A 21,082-nucleotide genomic window follows, 5' to 3' on the forward strand; every position below is an offset into this window, starting at 1 on the left:
AGGGTCTGGGCAAAGCTCCACTGAAGCAGCATCAAAAGTCTGAGTTCAAAGTGGATTCAAATACGGCTTGGTAGGGAGTGAACATAGCCCTAGGCTATACTAAGAAAAAATATTTTCTGTTCTTTATTAGAGAGCACAGCGGTTGCTTTATTAGCATTTTAAATAATAATGGATAAACACACATCCTGCTTCAAATTCTAGTTTTATATTTTTAATGAAATCAAAACTATTTATTGGCTTTTGACAATGCCAAATACATAGGCATTAAGTCTGTTTCTTCTCTTTCAAACTCCAGGGAGACCCTACATACTCCCCTGTGAAATAACGGCTTACTATAGCTGGGACTCTTACATGGGTCCGCGGAGCAAGGTCAAGTGGCAAAGTGTGTCTGACCTATAAATAGCCTTCTAGGTCTAACTGGTATGCTTCCCCTACAATTTTGGGATTGTCATAATAAATATATAAATATCGGTCCTATAAGCCCCAAGAACAGTTGCCTCAAATCTGTTATTTAATATATAACATGTGTAAGGTTCTATTCCAGGACTTGATGTCATTGATACAAAGGAGACTATTAATGTTTGAAGACCCTGGCCACAATTCATGCACAATTCATTTTATAGTAGACTTTTGCCTATTGAGCAGGTAAGCTAGAAGCCCACAGATGCAGACTCCAGGTCCTTAATTAGGGATGTATTGGTCATGTAACCTGAGACAAGCTATTTAACTTTCTGAGATTCATTTGTTTTCATCTGGGCAGTACACCTCCCCTAAAGAGATTTTGTGAAATCCATTCCAGTAATACGGTACAAGTGCTCTGAAACATATAGCAAGCTTTACAAATGACCTAAAGGATCATCTCCCTGCTCACAGTTGCATGGTACATGTGGTTGCAGAAATTTTTAAAGGATACTATGGGTGTTTAAAAATCTGTTGGTAGTATTTCACAGCTGAATTATTTAGGAACATGAGTTTAAGTTGAAAACTATAATACAATAAGTGGATACCTCATTATGACTTGGAATCATAATGATCTTGGCTGTAATCATTTGGAAGCCATATTTCTGATAAGTAGAATGTTCTTCATTTGAGTACCAACTGCTCTGATGTTCTTTTGGGGGGCTAATCCCAACAGAATCCTTGATGAGGCCAAAAACATCTCCTTCAATGCCACTGCAGCCTTCAATGCTTACAGCCATATTAAGGACTCTATTGATGAAGCTGAGAAAATAGCCCAAGAAGCTAAAGGTCTTGCGCACGAAGCTACAAAACTGGTAAGAACTGAATAGTGCTATGTACTAAGAATGCAGGTCAATCTTTTGGAAAAAGTACCTAAACGGAATTTCTCGAATTTAAATGAGCTCAGAAAAATCCCAGTAAACTAGAATATTTATTTTGAATTATTTTCAAAGGCTCCTTTTAAATCGTGTCCAAAATAAACTTTCAGTGCGCTGTAATAATAGAACTCTTTTCTCAGTCTCACTACTTCCTACTACTGATGAGGGTCTTGAAATTATTGCAGATGCCAAGCAGTTTTTTTGCCACCAACTCACAGAAGAAAGACAGTCAAACATTAAGACTCTGGACAGGAAAATTTATTGCTATTGCTCCAAATACCATCAATAAGAAAGTGCCCTGAAAATTAACACCACTGCTTATACTCACCCACAAATTGGTTATATGTGAAGCTTGACTAGAAAGTATACATTTTACAAAACACATGAGATCATATGCTTCTAAACTATTTATACTATTGAATCCTGTATCAGTTTTATCAGTTGAAACCTGTACCTTCAAAGGAACCTTGGGCTGTTGTCGTTGTTCAAAATACATTTGGAAATATTTCAGAATTTGGGGTCTCCAAATATAGCACATTATCTGAGTATCTTCAGTACTAACAAATCTTCATTCTTTACATGTAGAGCAACATTTTGAAAATAAGTCATGTGATACACCTTCATAATACTATTTTAAACTAAAAAATATTTCATAGGAAGCACGTGCTGAGTTAAAATGTTCTAAACTAAATGTTCTGAACTCCTTTGGTCTTTGCATCAGAATTTCAGAAAAAAAAAACTAGATTGGACCTTTGATTGTGAATGATATACATAAATAATTAGTGCTAAAGAAACAGATCAATATTTTCTTTGCTTTGGTATTGGACACAAAGGGTTTTTTGGGCTTCAGGGATAATAAAGATATTTACCACACTCTTAGAAGGTTTATCTCATGGTCGTAGTGAAAACATCATATTCCATCAGCAGTTACTACTGTTTTGGTTCCTCTGGAATAAGCTCTAATACCATATGCTTTCTTTATTTCTTATTCAAATGGTGATACAGTTATAGCAGAAACTTCCCTATGCCCAGTTATCTTTTCAAAAATGAACTTATTTTTCAAATCTATCTATCTTCTCATAATCTATTTTAAAGACCCAAATTTCCAAGTTCACCATTTTCATATGACCTATGCTTCATTATAGGACCATTTTAGTGTCTAGCTAGCACTGTGCCTAGCAAATAGTAGGCACTCATGAAGGAATGAATGAATGAATGTCATTCTAACTAGTATCTTTCAAGTCTATCTATAATCATTTGTACCAGTCAAGATCTCACTATTGTCCTTGCTTCATCTTATAAACTTCTAACGTTGTTTTATTAAAGAGCTGTTTAATTTCACCCAAATTTAATACTATCACTTTATATATAGAAGACTGTGATTTTTATGCAGGCACCAAATGTTCTCTTTCCTTAACACTGATGCTTATACATGACAATCTAGCCAGCCTCAAACATAGAGCTGGGATGAACTGTAATGCATTGCAACATGTCCTCTTGTTACCATCATTCCTTCTCTTTTTCCATATCCCACATAAAAAAATAATTAAATGTCTGAAAAAGTACAAAATAAATGCTAAAGAGAATCCTTTATTGATTAAATGGCTATCGCAAACTCACAGAAGACTGATTTGTCCCAGAAAACTTATTGGACTGAACAGAAAGTTTGTTTCTTGAACAGAAGAAGTAAATTTTTAATTTTAATGTCATGATAATATATAGTTCTGTTTTACTAGAAAATAAATATATTCGCCAGTCATTAGGTTGAGCAATTACATAGCTAGGACTAGCATTCTGTATATGTAAGATCTGGTATTATTGGTGGATAAACACAAAAGAGCGAGAATAAGTTTATTATTTATGTATGAAAGAATTCAAGGATAAAAATACAGGAGAGTCCTTTACTCATTTGAGTGTCTTCCTAAAAAGAGGGAAAAATGTTTTCAGTGAATCAGAAAGGACAAAGAAACAAAGGAGGAATTTACATGAGGAGAGAAAAGACCTGTTAGACAAGCAATAAAACAACCAATTACTACTGTGAAGAAAATGGATGTGAATTAATGTGAGAAGAAAAAAAAAGCATTGAAAATAACATTAAGGACAGAAACAAATGAATGGTAGAAATAACCTCAAAGCATAATTGACAGCATTTTTAAAGCAACTTCACTTTTAAGAAAATCTGCTTAAGTCTACCTATTTATAAACACACACATAATCAAGAAGGTCATTGAAAAGAAAATATGAGTGAGAGAAAATTGATCACTTAACCAAATAATAAGCAGGTGGAGGTTTTCTACGATTAAAGACTGTAGTGGAGCATTCCTATGTAAAGAGTAACAGCTACGTGTCTTGCATCATTTATTTATATTGAAATAAAGTATTTTGGAAGTGTAGACATTATGAAGAAACAAATGCTATTTTTCTGTTAGTCTCAGGTGGGCTAAGTACTATAAAGCATTTGTTTTCCAACACGCAATCTCCAAGATAACATCTCATTTAGTACCCCTCAATGGTGGGTACAAGGAAAGGAGAGGGAAAATGTGTCACTTTAGAAAAGAGAATAGGAAGATCCAGTTATTTTGTTCTAATCTTAATTGCTTTAGGTCTATAAAAAGTCCTCTGATGCTAAAACAACAGAAAATTAAAACTAAAAAAAATTTCCAGATCGGTGAACTTAAAACCTATGTTATCAGCCAGATCAGGTTTTAGAAGTAGGTGGACAAATAGATTTCATATGCTGCTGGATGCTTGGAATCACCACCAGAGGCAACAGACTTCAGTGGTCCTGGGATATGAGGCCTCTGAGCTGTCCACTCGAATGGTCTTAAATGCTGTGCACTTGAATCTGGTGCCTTCCAATAACAAACAGCAACAACAATGAAAAGAAGGGTTATGTAGAGTGAATTCCATAGTTCTGGATCACTAAGATGATAAAGAATCATCACATAGTAATAATCACACAGTTTCACCTATTCTGCAATGTCATCTCCCTTCCTTTCCTTCCTCCCTCCCTTTCTCTAAGTCAGTGGAATGTGCTATGTCGTACATACTAACATGTAGGAAATTTAGGCAGTCATCACCTTCCCTTGGTATCTTTCATTAAAAAAAGGAAATGAATCACCCTTTCACTCCTCTGGCAATGGGAGGTTTCCTCTCTTCAGTACCCTCTTGTTTACCCTGGAGTCATTGTCTCAAACTCACTCTCTTTCTCTCCCCCTCTCCCTCTCCCTGTCTCCCCCCTTCTCTCTCCCCTCTCACTTTTCTTCTCTCTCTCTCTCTCTCTCTCCCCCTCCCCCCTCCCCCCCTCTCTCTCACACACACACACACACACACACACACACCAGCAATATTCATTAATACCCTCTAGCCCAGGCTCCCCCTTCTCAATTAGAGTCAGTGTTCAGTCTGATCTTCACTAGAATGAGCATTAGAAATACAAGAATTTATACTGGGCTTCAACTCCAGTACATTGTGTTCTTTCTCTTTAGTCTCCAAATTCAAGTTCTGTTACTTGCTACAATTACCCATCATTTGAGGGAGCCATAATTCTAAAAATCTTTAGCATGGTCTTTTCTAGATATTTCTAGAAAAAAATATAAAATACAGAATAAAATGAAAGCAATTTGTAAGTGACATCTTCTTTTTCATAGAAACAAGAAGAGTGAGGTAGTAAAGAACAATGCTGTATAAGCAAGGGGTAGGCTTTAGATAAACTAGAGATGAGGGGTGGTCTAAAAAATATATTTTTATAGGAGGAAATATACCTAAAAATTAAGTAAGTTTAAAGCCTTGATTCTAATAAATACATGAACTGCTGTTATAAGTGATTTTCTAGTGTTTATTCCTTTAACATGAGGAGAGTGGGAATACATAGAAACCTCAAAAGGAGTTTTCTCTTGCTTTAGGGTCAAGAGTCTAGGGAATAAACTGGATTTTTGTAAATTTACTTTTATGTGGCAGATCAGTGGGGAAAAAAACCCTGATAGGAAGCAAGGACCCTAGAAAGGAAAGCCAGAGATTTCTGACAACATGCAGCCTGAGTTAATTCAGATCCATCCTAATGTTAGAAATTCATAGATATGCTAAATAAATTATAACTCCCCCAATTTAATGCATACTTCATTTTAGAAAGAAGAAACAAAGGGAAATCTAAAAGTACAGAGGGAGGTTAAAACAGAAAGGCACACTCTAAAGCTGGCACCTTTGTGGCTCAATGAATTTGGAACCTAAATATGCATCATAATATCTAGGGGCTGGGATTTTAAAGACCAGGCAGGGAGAGAAGACATCATAGATATCACCTTAGACCTATAACAGAAGTCTCTAATTGAAGGTCTGCAAAAACATGAGACTCTGGAACAATTGTCTTCATTAATGAGCACTCATGCCTTCCAGCCCCGGAACATTCCCGGAAGTCTTATTTCTTTTCATGCCCCTGGTTGTGAAAAATGTGCCTCATAAGATGCTAAAATCACAAGCCTATGGATTGAAGTCCAAATTTATACCATTCATATGGTACAAGACTTTTCAAGCTGTGAAATTAACGGCAGGGGTACTAGTCTTGGCTACTAAAACCTCTAGAGCATCTAGGAAGATACAGAAAACTACTCTGTTTAGATACACTATAAATAATCAAGTAGGAGTGAGGATAGGCAGGCAAAGTACTTAACATGATCCTGAGATTACTGAAAAATCTGAAAGAGAATATAAAATTGTTTAAATTATTAAAATGTTAAAAGAATGAATAGAAAAGAGTGATGGAAGACTGAATTTCCATTTCCTATGGAAATTTCTAAAAGGAGCAAATAAAATTTCTAAAAATGAAAAATATAGTAATTAAAATTAAAAATTGAATGGGAGGGCCAAACAGCATATCAGTAACAGATGAAAAGAGAATGAGTTAGAAAGAAAGAGCTGAAAACATTGTCCAGAATGCAACAAATATGGTAAAATATAAAAGGAGTTTAGGAGGCAAGGAATGCAGATTGTAAAAATGGAAGTCTATGAGGAGTTCCGAAGTCAAAAGAGTGAAAATAGGGAACAGTAATGGTCAAAGAGATACTGAAAATTTTCAAGTATTGGTGAAAAATATGATTCCCCAAATTAAGGAAAACCATCACGATAAATAAAAATAAGTCCATACCTGGAAAGATCACTGTTAAACTTACAGAAACGAAAAAGAAAAAGAAAACAAAATCTTGAAATAATCTAGAGAGAAAATGCAGACTATCTACAAAGGAATAAGATTTGCTGGTTAGCATACTTCCCATTGAAGTCACAATAGAAGTCAGACAATGCACTAATATCCTCATGGTATTTTATATGATACAATATGCCACTCAACTCAGAATTCTATATCCTGTTTTACCTCATTCAGAGGGGAGGACAAAATAATGGCATCTTCAGAGAAAAACAGAGTTTACCGATTAGACTCTCACTGAGCTACTATAAAATACACTTCAAAAGGAAAGTCAACATAATCAAGGAAATTGGGGATTAAAGAGACAAAGTGAACAGAAAAATAGCAAATGTATACAATTTAAGTAAGTATAGTGAAAATCATAATGAAGATAATTACTAAATGTATGTAATTCCTTTAAAAAGTTGAGCCAAAAGAACAAGAGAACAACAACATGAAAATGGACAGATGGTCAGAGTTACAAGTTTGTAAAGTCCTTAAAATTTTGGGAGGAGAGTGAAAAAAGACTGATTAGATTTAAACTTTGTTAAATATATGTTTTAAACATTGAGGAAAATTATAGAAGAATAAAAATAGGGATATTAATCAGAGTTCTCTAGAGAAGCAAACAATAGGATGGATGGATGGATGGATGGATGGATGGATGGATGGATGGATGGATGGATGGATGAATGCAGAGATTTTTTTGAAATTTGTTTTAAGGAATTGACTCATACCACTGTGGGGGCTGTCAAGCCTGAGTTCTGTAGGACAAGCCAGCAGGATGAGAACCAGGGAAGTGTGGATGTATCAAGTTCAGAGACAGTCTGGAGGCAGAATTCTTTCATTTTGGGAGGAGTTCAGTCTTTTCTTCTAAGACCATCAACTGATTAGATGAGGTTCACCTACATTATGGAGAGTAGTCTGCTTTACTTGAACTCTACTGATTTAAATGGTAATTACATCTGAGATACTTTCAGAACAAGGTATAGACTTGCTTGACCAAAACCTGGAGACATAGCCTAGCCAAACTAACACATAAATTTAACCATAACAAACAGTTATACTTTCCCAATAAGTGAAGAGAAAAAAATGTGGACAGTAGAATTTTCAATCAATTCCATAAAAGGCCAAAAATAGAAAAACAGAAGCAAAAAAATGGTAAATATAAAACACAAAATATGATAGAATTAAATCAAAATACAGCAGTCGGAGTAATTATGACTAGCTGCCTCAAGAAATAAGCCCTGAAAAATCAGTTGCTTACCACAATCCATATTTCTGTCTCACAATGTAACCAATGTGTGTCAGGCAACCCTACTCCATCTCGTAGCCACACTATACCATGGAGCCTCCGAGGTTGTCCTGGCAGGGAAAAAGAAAGACAAAAGAGACATGCATGCTCTTCCCTGCCTTGGCCTGGACCACATCTGGTCTGTTGATCAGGAATAGTCACATACTTCGATCTACCTGTAAAAGACGCTGGGAAAAATAAGCACATCAAATTTTTGATGAACATTAACTGTCTCAGTATCAGGTTGTCTTCATAATAAATGCAAACAGATTAAAATTACTAGATGACAATAATATTTATACTGGTTTAAAAATGTTGAAAAAATACAGCCATCAATATATGGTGTACACAAAATACCACTAACTCTAAGGGTACAGAGGACTGAAAAAGAAGGGACGCAAAGAGACACACCAGGGCGACACTAACCAGAAGAAAGCTGGTGTACTAATATTAATAATCAAAATAGACTTTATATTTTTTTAAAAAAGAGTTATAAGAGATAAAGAAAATATCACAATATAATAAAAGGATCAAGTTAGCAGGAAGATTAAAAAATTTTGAACCCACAAAGTCATAACTGCGAAGCCTAAGAATGAATAAAGGCCAATGTGAGAATGAGGAAATCAACATAACTATAATAATAAAGGGAGATTTTAGGGCGCCTGGGTGGCTCAGTCGTTAAGCAGCTGCCTTCGGCTCAGGTCATGATCCCAGAGTCCTGGGATCGAGTCCCACATCAGGCTCCCTGCTGGGCGGGAAGCCTGCTTCTCCCTCTCCCACTCCCCCTGCTTGTGTTCCTGCTCTTGATGTCTCTGTCAAATAAATAAATAAAATCTTTAAAAAAAATAATAATAATAAAGGGAGATTTTGTCATTTCTCTCTTAAAAATTGAGAGGTCAAGCAAAGAGCTGTAAGGATACAGATTTGAAAAGTACAATAAATGAGCTTGATTTAATGGTCTTATAGAACTCTATATTAATTAGATAATTCCATATGTCCCATTAGATAAAGCACTCATGAAACTTAAAAAAGAGAGAGCCATAAACTAGATCACAAAGCAAGTATAAGTAAATCCCAACACTCCAATAGCATCTCAATTCTCTGAGCGCAGTGCAATAAAATTAAAAAATTACGCATCAGTATTGTTCCCCAGAAATGTTTTAAATAAAAATCACACTTCAAATTAATTCATGGGTCAAAGAAAAATATAATTTGAAATTACAAGTACAAAATATTTCATAACAAAATGGAGATAAAACTACACATCACATCCAGTGGCACTAAAAAGGCAAGTGAAGTTTAAAATACAGTTAACAGGAAAAGGTGAGAACTGAACCCAATTATCTAAAGTTTCTGATCAAGAAGTTCAAAATAATATATAAAGAAAGGAATAGAAATAAAAACAGAAATTAATGACCTAGGGAAGATATTAGGAAGCTGATTCTTACAATAAACAGGCAAAACAAGACTAAGTAACTAGAGCTGACACATATGGACGGGATTAGGAATGGAGAGGGGGACATAACGGTAGAGATAATATAGATTTAATAAATATGGATATACTCGGGTACATGAGCAACTTTTTTCAAATAAATTTGAGTGCTTGATGAAGTGGACGATAAATCCAAATGTACTCAAAAAGAAAGAGTAAACCTGAGTAGAAGTCTCGTCATTAAATGAGTTGAGTCAGTTGCTAATAATCTACCCATAACAAAATAATAATGTCTACCAAAATTTCAAGGACTCAATATCCAAAACATTTTAAAGAAAAGAAAAACAAAGAAATATTCCCTGGCTTATTTTATGAGTCTGATATAATCTTGATGGCGGAACACTGTGCGAACAAGACAGGATCAAAAAGAAAAACTATAGGTCAATCATAAATAGAGATGTAAAACTTTAAATAAAATATTATCAAACCAAATCCAAATCTATATTTTTAAAGATGTAGACAAATACAGTAAAAAGTTAATATTAGTCAAGTATGGATGATGGGGATACAGGTATCTATATTAATTTCTGTTCTTATCAGTATACTTAAATTATTTCCTAGTTAAGTGTTTTAACTAAAATGAAAGTAAGAGGAAATTGAAAATCAGTTCTGCAGGAAGATCTGCCCTGAAAAATATGAAGAAAGTGGTTTTTAAAGGCTCCCGGAAATGAAAGAGCAACCCTCATCCTTCACACCAACAAGAGGCCCTACATTTCTTTCTTTCTTTTAAAATTCATGATGCATGCATATTTTATTTCCTTTTAAATTGAAAAGAGAAGCAGGAAATTTCAAGCAACAATCCCCTGACCTAACTTTTCTCACCTCTAAACTCACACGCCCAGGGACAATCATTGCTAAGTCTTCCAACTATTTCTTCTCCTTTGGTCTCTCTTGATAATATCATTATCATGTTATCATGCTATTCGTTACTTTAGGGAATTATCTTTTTAATTACTGCAGTGATATGTGACATGAAGTTCACATAGATCCTATCACATCACATCTCCCTCTCACCCATTTCCCAGTGTAGGTAGTTACCGTGTTTAGATCCTATACTGTTTTCTTTTTAAACTTAAGTGGAGGGGCTCAGAGCTTTATTTCCTGCTCCTGTCAATGATGGACTCCCCACTCTATAAATGCGGACCTTTGTGCCTTCATCCTGCATTTAGTTCCTTCTCCTTCCAACTTCTAACCCCCCCCCTTTTTTTAAGATTTTATTTATTTATTTGACAGAGAGAAAGATAATGAGAGCAGGAACACAAGCAGGGGGAGCGGGAGAGGAAGAAGCAGGCTTCCCGCGGAGCAGGGAGCCGGATGCGAGGCTTGATCCCAGGACCCTGGGACCATGACCTGAGCTGAAGGCAGACGCTTAACGACTGAGCCACCCAGGTGCCCCCCAACTTCTACCCTTTTAACTTTCGTATTGTCATACAAATAGAATTTAAATTTTGTCTATAACCAGAACCTTAATTGGAAGCACTTCCTTAAAAGACCGCCTCTGATTTTTTTCAGTGCAGGAAGCCAAGGGGGCACTTGTCTGGCTGCATCGCCCTGTGCCACCAGTGAAGGGGTAAAGGGCACTCTGTTCCATAAAAGGATTTGCAGGGCATTTTCCATTTTTATCCTCATGACTGACTCTCATCCCCTACCTCACCCATTGTTTCTGAGCCTGGCCACCTTCAAAGTCTGTGAGCCTCCTTCCTGGATTACGCCCTCCTGAGCAAGGTGAGGGTCCAGTGACTGCAGTGGATTGAAGGGGGAGTAAGTATCTGAGGACCCCTGTTGATGTGGTGAGGGAGGCGTGTCTATCCTTCTAAAGTGAAGATTCCTCCGCTGAAGTCATACACTTTCTCTTACCTCCTTTTCTTTACACCACCATACTTTTAATTCCCACCATCTCCCCTGCACACTTACTCCCATTTTATTTAGTCTCTTGGGACTGTTTTGTGAAAACAGTGTCTTTTGCTCAAAATTCAGATTTTTAAAAATTTTTTTTCTTTTTCAAAATTTTATTTAAATTCAAGTTAGTTCACCTATAGTGTAGTTTTAGTTTCAGGGGTAGAATTGAGTGAAAATTCAGATTTTATTTTATTTTATTTACTTATTAGAGAGAGAGAAATAGCACTAACAGGAGGAAGGGGCAGAGGAAGAAGCAGACTCCCTGCTGAGCAAGGAGCCCGATGCGGGGCTTGAACCTGGGACCCTGGGATCATCACCTGAGCTGAAGGCAGTCACTTAACCGACTGAGCCATCCATGTGCCCCAAAAATTCAGATTTTAAATTAAGTAATCCATATTTCTGAGGAGTCTTTTGCTCTCTTCCTATATTTTATTTCCTCGTGGGGAGGGTATGTTTGAGGGTCTCCACTAACCCATGCAGTGGTTGGAGGGGTCAGATAAAGGCATCCCCACTGGGTGAGATACACCACCAGGCCACACAGTGTGGTGAGCAGTAAGCTGGCCAGTCCAGTGCCCCTCTGTGTGTGTGTGTGTGTAAACCTTTGGGCACAGCCCCAAGATCCCTGGGCTTTGGAAGCTGCTGAGTTTTTCTGCTTGCCCTCTGCTGTGCACAGTGAGCTCCCATGCTATTTCACTGCTTGGTGACTGTGATGTTTTGTTTCCTTCCTACTTGCTTTTTTCCAGAAAACAATGTTCCCAGAATTAAAATGTAGGCTGATAATAGACCCGTTAGTGGACAGAAACGTGGATCACCACAACTGGCCCCCTGAGTATTTTGCTCTTTAACTATTTCTCACCCAGGATGCCATGATTTTCATATAGGTAACACCTGATACATAGTAGCCGATCACAAATGTAGATTGCCACCTCCCATCTCCAAACACTAATGTCAGAAATCTAGCATGGCCAGGATGCCTCAGATTTTCAGAATTGATAAGATATTTGAATTGTCATGAGATATAGGAAAGTTGAAGAGAGAAGATGATTTCAAAGGAAAAATAAAATTTCTTTCCCTATTTAGTTTGAGGTAATGTCTGAATATCTGTTTGAATGTAGATGTCATGTGGGATTTTTTTTAATGGATGGGAATTAGGTTCTAGTGGTGTGCTAGAATTTCTAAATCAAGTTGGGGAAAGAAAATAGCAGGATAGAATTTGGGAATTAGAAGATCTGCCTTCAAATTGAGTGCATTGTACGATCTATTCTGATCCCTCCCTTGACTTGATTCTTATGGTAAATATAGTACGTAAAGCCCAGATCCTTTTATCTGATTTAATATTCAATCTCCAACACTCTAAAATCATTTCTTACTCTTCATTGGCCTAGTTATGGTACTTATAAGAGGTGCTCATGAACTACTTATTGATAAGTACGAGGTATTACACATGTCCACATTTTAAATTTTCTCTTTAAGATTTTAAAAATTGTGACCACATACTTAATGTACTTAATGTGTAAATAGCATTACAAAATACAACATACAGGGTAATCAGAGATAATTGGAATTCTAACCTGTCCTCAAACCAGCAATAATCACAGATGTTTTCATTCGTCATGCTAATAAAAATAATACATTTCGACTTTTACCTAATTTATTCTTTGTTATAAGTTTTCCTTTCTTTCCTACTATTATTCTGTCCTTTAATATTATTAATATTATTCCTAATAATTTCTTCTTATTTGTTAGTTTTTGAGTCCTTATAGTAGCAAGATTCTTTGACATAATGGCTATTGGTGTATAAATCATAAGGGTAAACACTGTGAATCTTGCAATAGAATGATTAAACATTAAGGCATTTCTAATGAGTGTTTGTTTAGAGATATGGTCATATCTTCTCTTCAGTCTATCTTATTTAGTATTTGCTTTGTGTAATTGGATGAACCAAAATACATAAAGAATACTTGCAAGGTCATTTTTGAGTTTTTATTTCTTACATAAAGGACTGTGCAAATATTAGCAGAATACATACTGCATTCAAAAGGCTCAATAAAATATGGTGTTAGTCAAGTTGTACCCTTTAAATCACATATACCTTGTATTTTATTCTGTCAACCACTACTTAGAAGTTATTCACACAGTCATTTTGACTTCTTATTAATACCTACAATCACTGGGGGTGTCTGGGTGGCTCAGTTGGTTAAGCATCTGCCTTTGGCTCAGATCATGATCCCGGGGTTCCAGGAGCTCAGGTCATGATCCCAGGGTTCTGGGATCAAGCCCCAAGTTGGGCTCCCTACTCAGCGGGGAGCCTGCTTCTCCCTCTCCCTCTGCCATTCCCCCTGCTTGTGCTCTCTGGCTCTATCTCTCTGTCAAATAAATAAGTAAAATCTTTTAAAAAAATATACCTACAATCATTGGAATTTAAATTTTGTACCCATGTAGTATTAATGGGAAAATGGCATAAACCCGTAATTGATATGACAATTGAATCTGCTGATAAGATTGGTGAGCATTTTTTCTCCATCAGCGGCTCAGCAACTTACCTAACAACTGAGTGATTCACACAATAGCAAATATGGAAAAAGTCAGTGAGAATTGAAGTCACCTAGAAAAATATTGAATCTGTATGTAAAAGTAGTATTCATTAAGCCACCATGATTTAGTGATTTTCCCAGTATATGATATGCTCATTGGAGTCAATAATTTTAAAAACTAGATAGGAAACAAAAAAGCAAACTTCTATTTTATGACCCAGCATTAGACATATTTAAAAATTCAGGGCATGAAAAGTTAAAAACCAAAGGGGTTTGTTTGTATCATCAGTCCAAAACATGGCAACTCTTTGGGGTGATGCTATAATGCAACATAAATAAGAACTAATTTCGTTCAAGGTGGTTGTGCTCTCAGACTCATTATTTAGAATTTCCACCTATAACTGCAATAATCAAGAGGTGAAATGGCCACACTGGATTGGACTTTGAACATCAACTGGGAAAAAAAAATATTAGGCTCTGAGAATGTTCTCCAACTCCATAAATGCTTCTCTATTGCCTTGACTCCAAATCAAGATTTCTTATAGTATCTGCTCATTCTGCCCCCATCAGCTTCTTCAGTTCGTGCCTCATTGCAGTAAGCTAGTGGCACCCATAGGTGCTAGGGCAGTGGCTGTCAGGCTGTAATTGGTGAAAATCTGTTCTCACTTAGTCATATATTTTTAAATCCTCTCTTGATTGTCCTTCTTGGTGTTCTCGTCAAGCTGAAAGTGCCCAGTCACAAATTCTAAACTTGCAGTTTTGAGGATTCCTATTTCATGCAAGTCTCCTCTGTATGCTCACTGGCTTTCAGTCTTCTGCAGAGATTCATCTAATCTCTCTCTCATCCTAGGGCATAGTGTGCGAGGCCAGGACCTACAGCCTTTCAACAGATTTCTGACCACGGCCATCTCCCTGGGTTGTTTGTTCCTCACTCTTTATTTACTATTTCATTTTAATACCCTGTAGTGTTTTAAAAATATAGGTCATATTAAAACACCTTTAAAATCAATGAACAGTGATTTCCTTATTTTAAAATTATGATCTTTTTTAATTGTTACAAAGGCAGTTCTTACCTGTTATAGAAAAGTGGAAAATACAAGCAAAAGGAGAAAATATATAATGTGCATAAGCCCACCAAACACAAATGATCACTTTTATAATGTTTATCTGCACATACCTTTTCCTATGCAAACAAATTTTTGGCAAATATAGAACTGTTTTGTAGCTTAATACATAAATGTATCTAATTAACATCACATGCACATTTTTTTCAGTATTCTCAAAAATTATATCTTTTACAATGTATATAGGATTAGATTCCACCATTTCTTCTGAGAATTTATTTTACTAGAGTAAGAAATTTCTCTCTGATTTTTAACAACACTCTAACATACCTGAATATAAATTTCTTCTGATAAACACCTCATACAAACACATTACAGCTAATCACCAGCCCTTACATGTATCCCTGCATATTATTGGAACCATTTTCTTTATTAAAAAAAATTTAGGCTTAAAATCATTTAAGTTATGTAATATCTTTGCACAGTATCTCCTTTAGAGATATGCAGGACTTATCTTCTAAAATAAATTATTTCATAAAGAGGGAGCAATGGAATAAGTCATAAACCATGCTGATGAATCTTCAATTACTTCTCTAACAAATAAAAACAAAGGAAAAAAGAAATATTCTACATCTGTCCTTAGAGACAACTCTTTGAATGAATTCAGAAATTCTGTCTCTAATAAAGAAATTATTTGAGGACCATTTAGAAAAGCAATAAAAGTGTAATGTAGAAGGTAATACAAACAATAGCTTTTATAATTCTTCTTTTTAAGACTTTATTTACTTATTTGACAGAGAGAGAGAGAGAGAGCACAAGCAGGGGCGAGCGGCAGACAGAGGGAGAGGGAGAAGCAGGTTCCCCACTGAGCAGGGAGCCCGATGCAGGGCTTGATCCCAGGACCCTGAGATCGTGACTTGAGCCGAAGGCAGACACTTAACCAACTGAGCCACCCAGGCACCTCTAAAAAATAGCTTTTAAATTTGCTTTCTTAAATAATAAATCACTGGGAGACAGGTATAACACCCTAAGCTTAACTTCAGGTCTCATATTCACATCTTCTTCTCCTAATAGAGCTTCCTCTGACAACAAAACACTGCCAGGTTTCCATGCTCCGTTATGGTAGTAACCATTTTCTTTATAAGGGATTGTTTTTTTGTTCTCTACTACAGTTCCAGTGGGCAAGGCAGACTGTCCCCGTCTTTGGATAATCAGAGCTTACTTTGGTGCTTGAGACAGCTAAAAACTTTTTTTGGGTAAATCAGTCAATTCCTTATCAATGACATGGTACTTTAACAAGAGTTACTATGAATATTTAACAAATAGTAGGAAGGAGAATACTAACATGTATTAAAAACCAATTAAATGCCAAGCCCTCTATAAAATCTTTGTAGACTTTATCATTTCATTTTTTTCTGTATCTTTCCTTCTCTAAAAATGTCTTAAATTATCTCATATTTTCCATAAACAATCATTAACTAATAAAAACATACAGTAGCCTACATATAATACTGTGTATGATATATTTTCATAAACATTTTATATAATTTATATATATACATATACACACAAAATAACTTATTATTTATAAAAATGCAATTTCTAAAAAGCAAGAAACAACATATCTTGCAGCTCTAAGAACCTCATTTATACTTCCCATATGCTGTAGACACAGCTCAGAAACTCAGATGCAGTGCTTATGAATATGTATGAAGTATAATTAGCTTGGAAAATGCTGCTTCATCACCTGTCCTGATGTAGATGTGCTTCGGTGACTTACTAAGCAATGTTGGAAAAGGAACTCTCCAAATTCCAATGAGTTGAAACAGTTCCATTCATCCATAACATGTTAGTAAGTTTTCATTCTGTTATCATATGAAAGGCTGTTCTTTTAAACCTGGGTTGTGGATGTACTGTTTATGAGTGACAGTTGTATGTCATTAGCCCTTTACTTTAGTATTTTGGAGTGCTTCTTGAAACACTGAAAACCTGTCTATCCCTCCGCATCCCTTGAACACAAACCTCTCATTGCCACTGCCCTTGCCTAAGGTTACAACTTTTTTTCTCTAGCCTATACTATGATAATAGCCGATTGGTGTCTCCTTTTTCTGCCACACACCTGCCCAGTTCATCTTCCTGGACTAAAACTCTAACCATACACTCTTGCTCAGAAGCTTTCAATGGCTCCATGTTACTTATTGCCCAGTGTTTTTAGCCTGACATTCAAGCTTTCCAGAAATTGACTCTAACCTGCCTAACAGCGTTAGTTCTTCATACTGCCCTTCATAAACTCTACAGTCCTTTGCAACTGAAATACTTGTTCTATTCTCCGCACATCAAAATTTCCTGCCTCCTTGGGGCAACTGTGTGGCTCAGTCAATTGAGCATCCAACTCTTGATTTCAGCTCAGGTCATGATCTCAGGGTCCTGGGATTGAGTCCCACGTCATGCTTCACACTTGGCAGGGAGTCTGCTTGAGGATTCTCTCCCTCTCTCTTTGCCCCTCCCCCCACTCATGCTCTCTCGCTTTCTCAAATAAATAATAAATAAATCTTTAAAAAAAAATTTCCTACATCCTTGCCTTTCCTTCCCTTACCTGAGCAAGGAATGGTTGACTAAAAATCCAGGAAGAAATCATCAGCTTCCTGAAAGCACGAAAGACAAGATGCTTGGGAGCAAAAGAGAGGTGACATTCATAAATGCAAGAAGATAGGAAATTAGCAGCAGGGAAGTCTGTCAGCAGATGGACTTTAGTTAGGGCTCAGTCATGTTGTTGGATACATGTGCCAAGGCCCAATGAAAGATCAATAAGTTGATAATCAGACTAATCAGAAAAAAAAATCAATATCCAATATTCAACATCGGGAATAAAAGAGGTAAAATCAGTACAACTTCTGCAGACAATAAAGGATTAAAAAAAGAAAATTATTAATGACTCTATCCCAGAAATTCAACAATTTGAATGAAATGGACAGATTCTTTGAAAATTACCAACTACCCAAACTCACAAATAACTAACTTGAATGTCCATTAAAGAATTGAATTTGTACTTAAAAACCTTTGTACACACATATATACACACACCCCACACACAAATTCAGCCCCAGATGATTTCACTGGTGAATTCCATGAAACATTTAAGGAAGAAGTAATAAATTCTTCAGAGAATTGAAGAGAAAATATGTCCCACCCCATTCTATGAGGCCAGGATCACTCTAATACAAACCAAAGACAGTATGAAAGAAAATTTTAAATCAATATCCCTCATAAACATAGATGCAAAAATTCTTGACAAGGTTATAAAAATCAAATCTAACCATTTATTAAGATAAGCTACAAACTATTGGAATATATTTGCAAATTACTTGTCTGATAAAGGATTTATATCCAAATTATGCACAAATATCTTTCAAAATTCAGTAACAACAAACAACCCAATAAAAAATTGGGCAAAAGATTTAAACAGATGGAAAATAAGCACATGAAAAGGTGCTCAAGATTATTTGTCACAAGGAAAATGCAAATTAAAACCAAAATGATACACCTATTAGCATGTCTAAATTTAAAAAGACTGACTACATCAAGTACTAGCAAGGATGTAGGCAAACATAATTCTCATACACTACTGGTGGGAATTTAAAGTAGCACAAATAATTTAGAAAACAAGTTGGTAGTTTCTTAAAAAGTTAAACATACTACTATATCATCTAGCCACTCCACTTCTAGGTATTCACTCCAGGAGAAAATGAAAGCATATGTTTATCTAAAGATTTATACACAAATGCAACTACAACTCAATTTACAATGGTCAATGCTGGAGATGAGTGAAAGAAGCCAGACAAGAGAACAAACTAGATGGGCCCATTTATAGAAGATTTTGTAAAATACAAATTAATGGTGATGGGAAGAGGAGCAGTGTTTGTGTAGAGATGCAAGGGAGGGTGGAAGGGAGAAAAAAAGAAATGAATATTTTCTCTACCTTAATTGTCATGATGGTTTCATGGGTGTCTATATGTCAAAACTTACCAAAATGTAAATTTTAAATATGGGAAGTTTACTTATGTCTCAGTAAAACTGTTGAAAAGTGTAAAAAGGCAGACAAAAAATGAATACTGGTCACCATTGTCCATAGTCCCTCAATTTCCCCAGCTCAAACTTTAGTCTCTTTCCATGTTATCTGACTTTTCTCCCTCTTTTCCTCTGACTTCATTTCATTATTTTCTTCCTTGCAGCAAATCAACTTTCTCTCCCTCCTTTATCCACTTTGCATATCCAAGATAAGCTTTAAAATTGTGGTTGTTAAATGCTTGCCAGATTGTATTTTTCTAGAAAGACATTCACATCTCAAGGCTGCAGGGATCAGATGAGATCGGGCACGTTCAGGGTGGTATGAGGGGGAAGGCTGTTTTTCTTCCTTCCTCCCTCCCTCCCTCCCTTCCTCCCTTCCTCCCTTTCCCATCTTTGCCTAATTTCATCTAGTACTCTGGGTGACCCATATCATCGGGGTGGCTCAAGATCGTCAATACCAACATTAGTTATTTTACTACAATGATATTAGCATCTACTGAAACCTACTTTATCCCTATCCAAATTGATTTGGACTCCTGAGCTTTAAATTTCTTTCTCTGCTTGACCACTTCTCCTTCCTCATTGTCAGACAGATTGTCAGCTATCACTTCTGCGGCTTTCATGTGCCTATTTAGAGAATCTTCATCCTTCTTTCTTTGTAATTTCCTTCCTCTGATCTGTTTTGATCCAGAAAACTTATAACCAAGGGAGTAAGAATGGCATGTAAATTTGGAACAGATGTAGAACCTGAGTAGCTAACTAAGGCTTATTTTTTTTTTTTTAAGTAAGGTACACTGGATTTGTGCCACTTACACCGATGCTCTTTCCTTTTTTTTTATTTTTTTTGAGATAAATGACACTATGTGATGTTAGTGTATCTAATTTCCAAAGGAAACTGTAGGACTAAAAATTTCTGTGTTCTCAGTTGAAGAAACTGTCCATTCACCATAGAATAATTTTCTGGATTTGTCGCTCTTTTTGCAAGTACTAGCTACATACGCACAATGTCCCTTTTTATTTATGTAGATGTATCCAATATGTCCTTTTGTAGATTTCTTAGTATTATGTAATCAATCTGTTCTGTGACCAGTAGAGCTGTTAGTATAAGACCTGAAAATAAATTTTACCGCAATAGTCACAAATTCTATGATCTTTCCTAGTTTAATGCTCAAATAATGTGACTGGTTAAAAAAAAAAAAAAGTGACAGAGGCATTGCCAGTATCATTTGGAGTGTTATGTCTGGGATAACCTGAATTCAGCTTTATAACTTCAACAGTAAGTTTAGCATTCTCTGGCTCTTCTTGCACCTGAAATACTTTTCCAATTTAAACTTTACACTAAGATCCTCTTTAATTTATCTCTTGGTATAAATGTATTACATGATGATTGCTGAGGAACAAACACTATTAAAATGGACCCCTAGATATTAAGTTAAATGATCCCATTCCCATATCATTCTTCTATCTTTGTGTCATCTTTTTTAATCTAAGCCTCAACAAATACATCTTTGCTAGGAGATGATTGTAGCTCAGAGATTGTTATTTAGAAGATTTTGTTTTGCTGTAGTGCTTGGAGACGTGTTTTCAAAAGGAGCGGTGTTCTTCCTCATTTGAAGGGGATAGGAACTGCTCCCCCACTTATCACATAACTCAAGTAAAATGTGCTTAGGGATAAAGTCAGTAGATGTGTTCAGTCCTTAATATGCTCAACCATTCTATAGCATTCAGTACCAATTATGTCCTTGCAACACTGCCAACCATCATGCTTTGAGTCACTTCTGCATCCCTTGGTTTCTGTAATATCATGCTCTCCTGGTTTCTCTTTGCCCTCTAGAATCTGTTATCTTGCCAGTGCCTACCCCTTAAATTAAAATTCCTAAGGTTTCTGTTCCAGTTGTTCTCCTCTCCCAATAAAGAGTCTCCTGACTTTAATCGCCAGTATGTGCTGATAATTTATAATTCTACGTCTGTAGCCCAGAATGCTTTCCTGAAAGTAAGCTCTGTATACCAGCTGCCCGCCAGATACGTCTACTCCATAATTCTGTGGGTTTTGATATGTGACACTTCTTTTACTGTCCACAGGCAACAGGTCCTCAGGGTTCACTAAAGGAAGGTGCCAAAGGCTCTCTTCAGAAAAGCTTTGGGATTCTTAATGAAGCCAAGAAGTTAGCAAATGCCGTAAAAGGTTAGTGTGACCTCTCTTTGTTATTATTTT

General features: G+C 36.1%; 1 protein-coding gene across 1 annotated transcript in view; it reads left to right on the top strand.

The window, feature by feature from the left end:
- The window catches only part of LAMA2 (laminin subunit alpha 2), a 620,419-nt gene that overhangs the window by 506,187 nt on the left and 93,150 nt on the right, over positions 1–21,082 (top strand). Inside the window, exons 42-43 of the mRNA XM_073893912.1 lie at positions 1,136–1,274; positions 20,950–21,052. Coding sequence (XP_073750013.1) covers positions 1,136–1,274; positions 20,950–21,052 — 242 coding nt within the window. The remainder of the gene's footprint in view (positions 1–1,135; positions 1,275–20,949; positions 21,053–21,082) is intronic.

This window comes from Callorhinus ursinus, unplaced genomic scaffold, assembly GCF_003265705.2.
Source record: "Callorhinus ursinus isolate GAN/ISIS: 27379988/994484 unplaced genomic scaffold, GSC_fseal_2.0 scaffold6, whole genome shotgun sequence".
NCBI classification, from domain to species: Eukaryota; Metazoa; Chordata; class Mammalia; order Carnivora; family Otariidae; genus Callorhinus; species Callorhinus ursinus.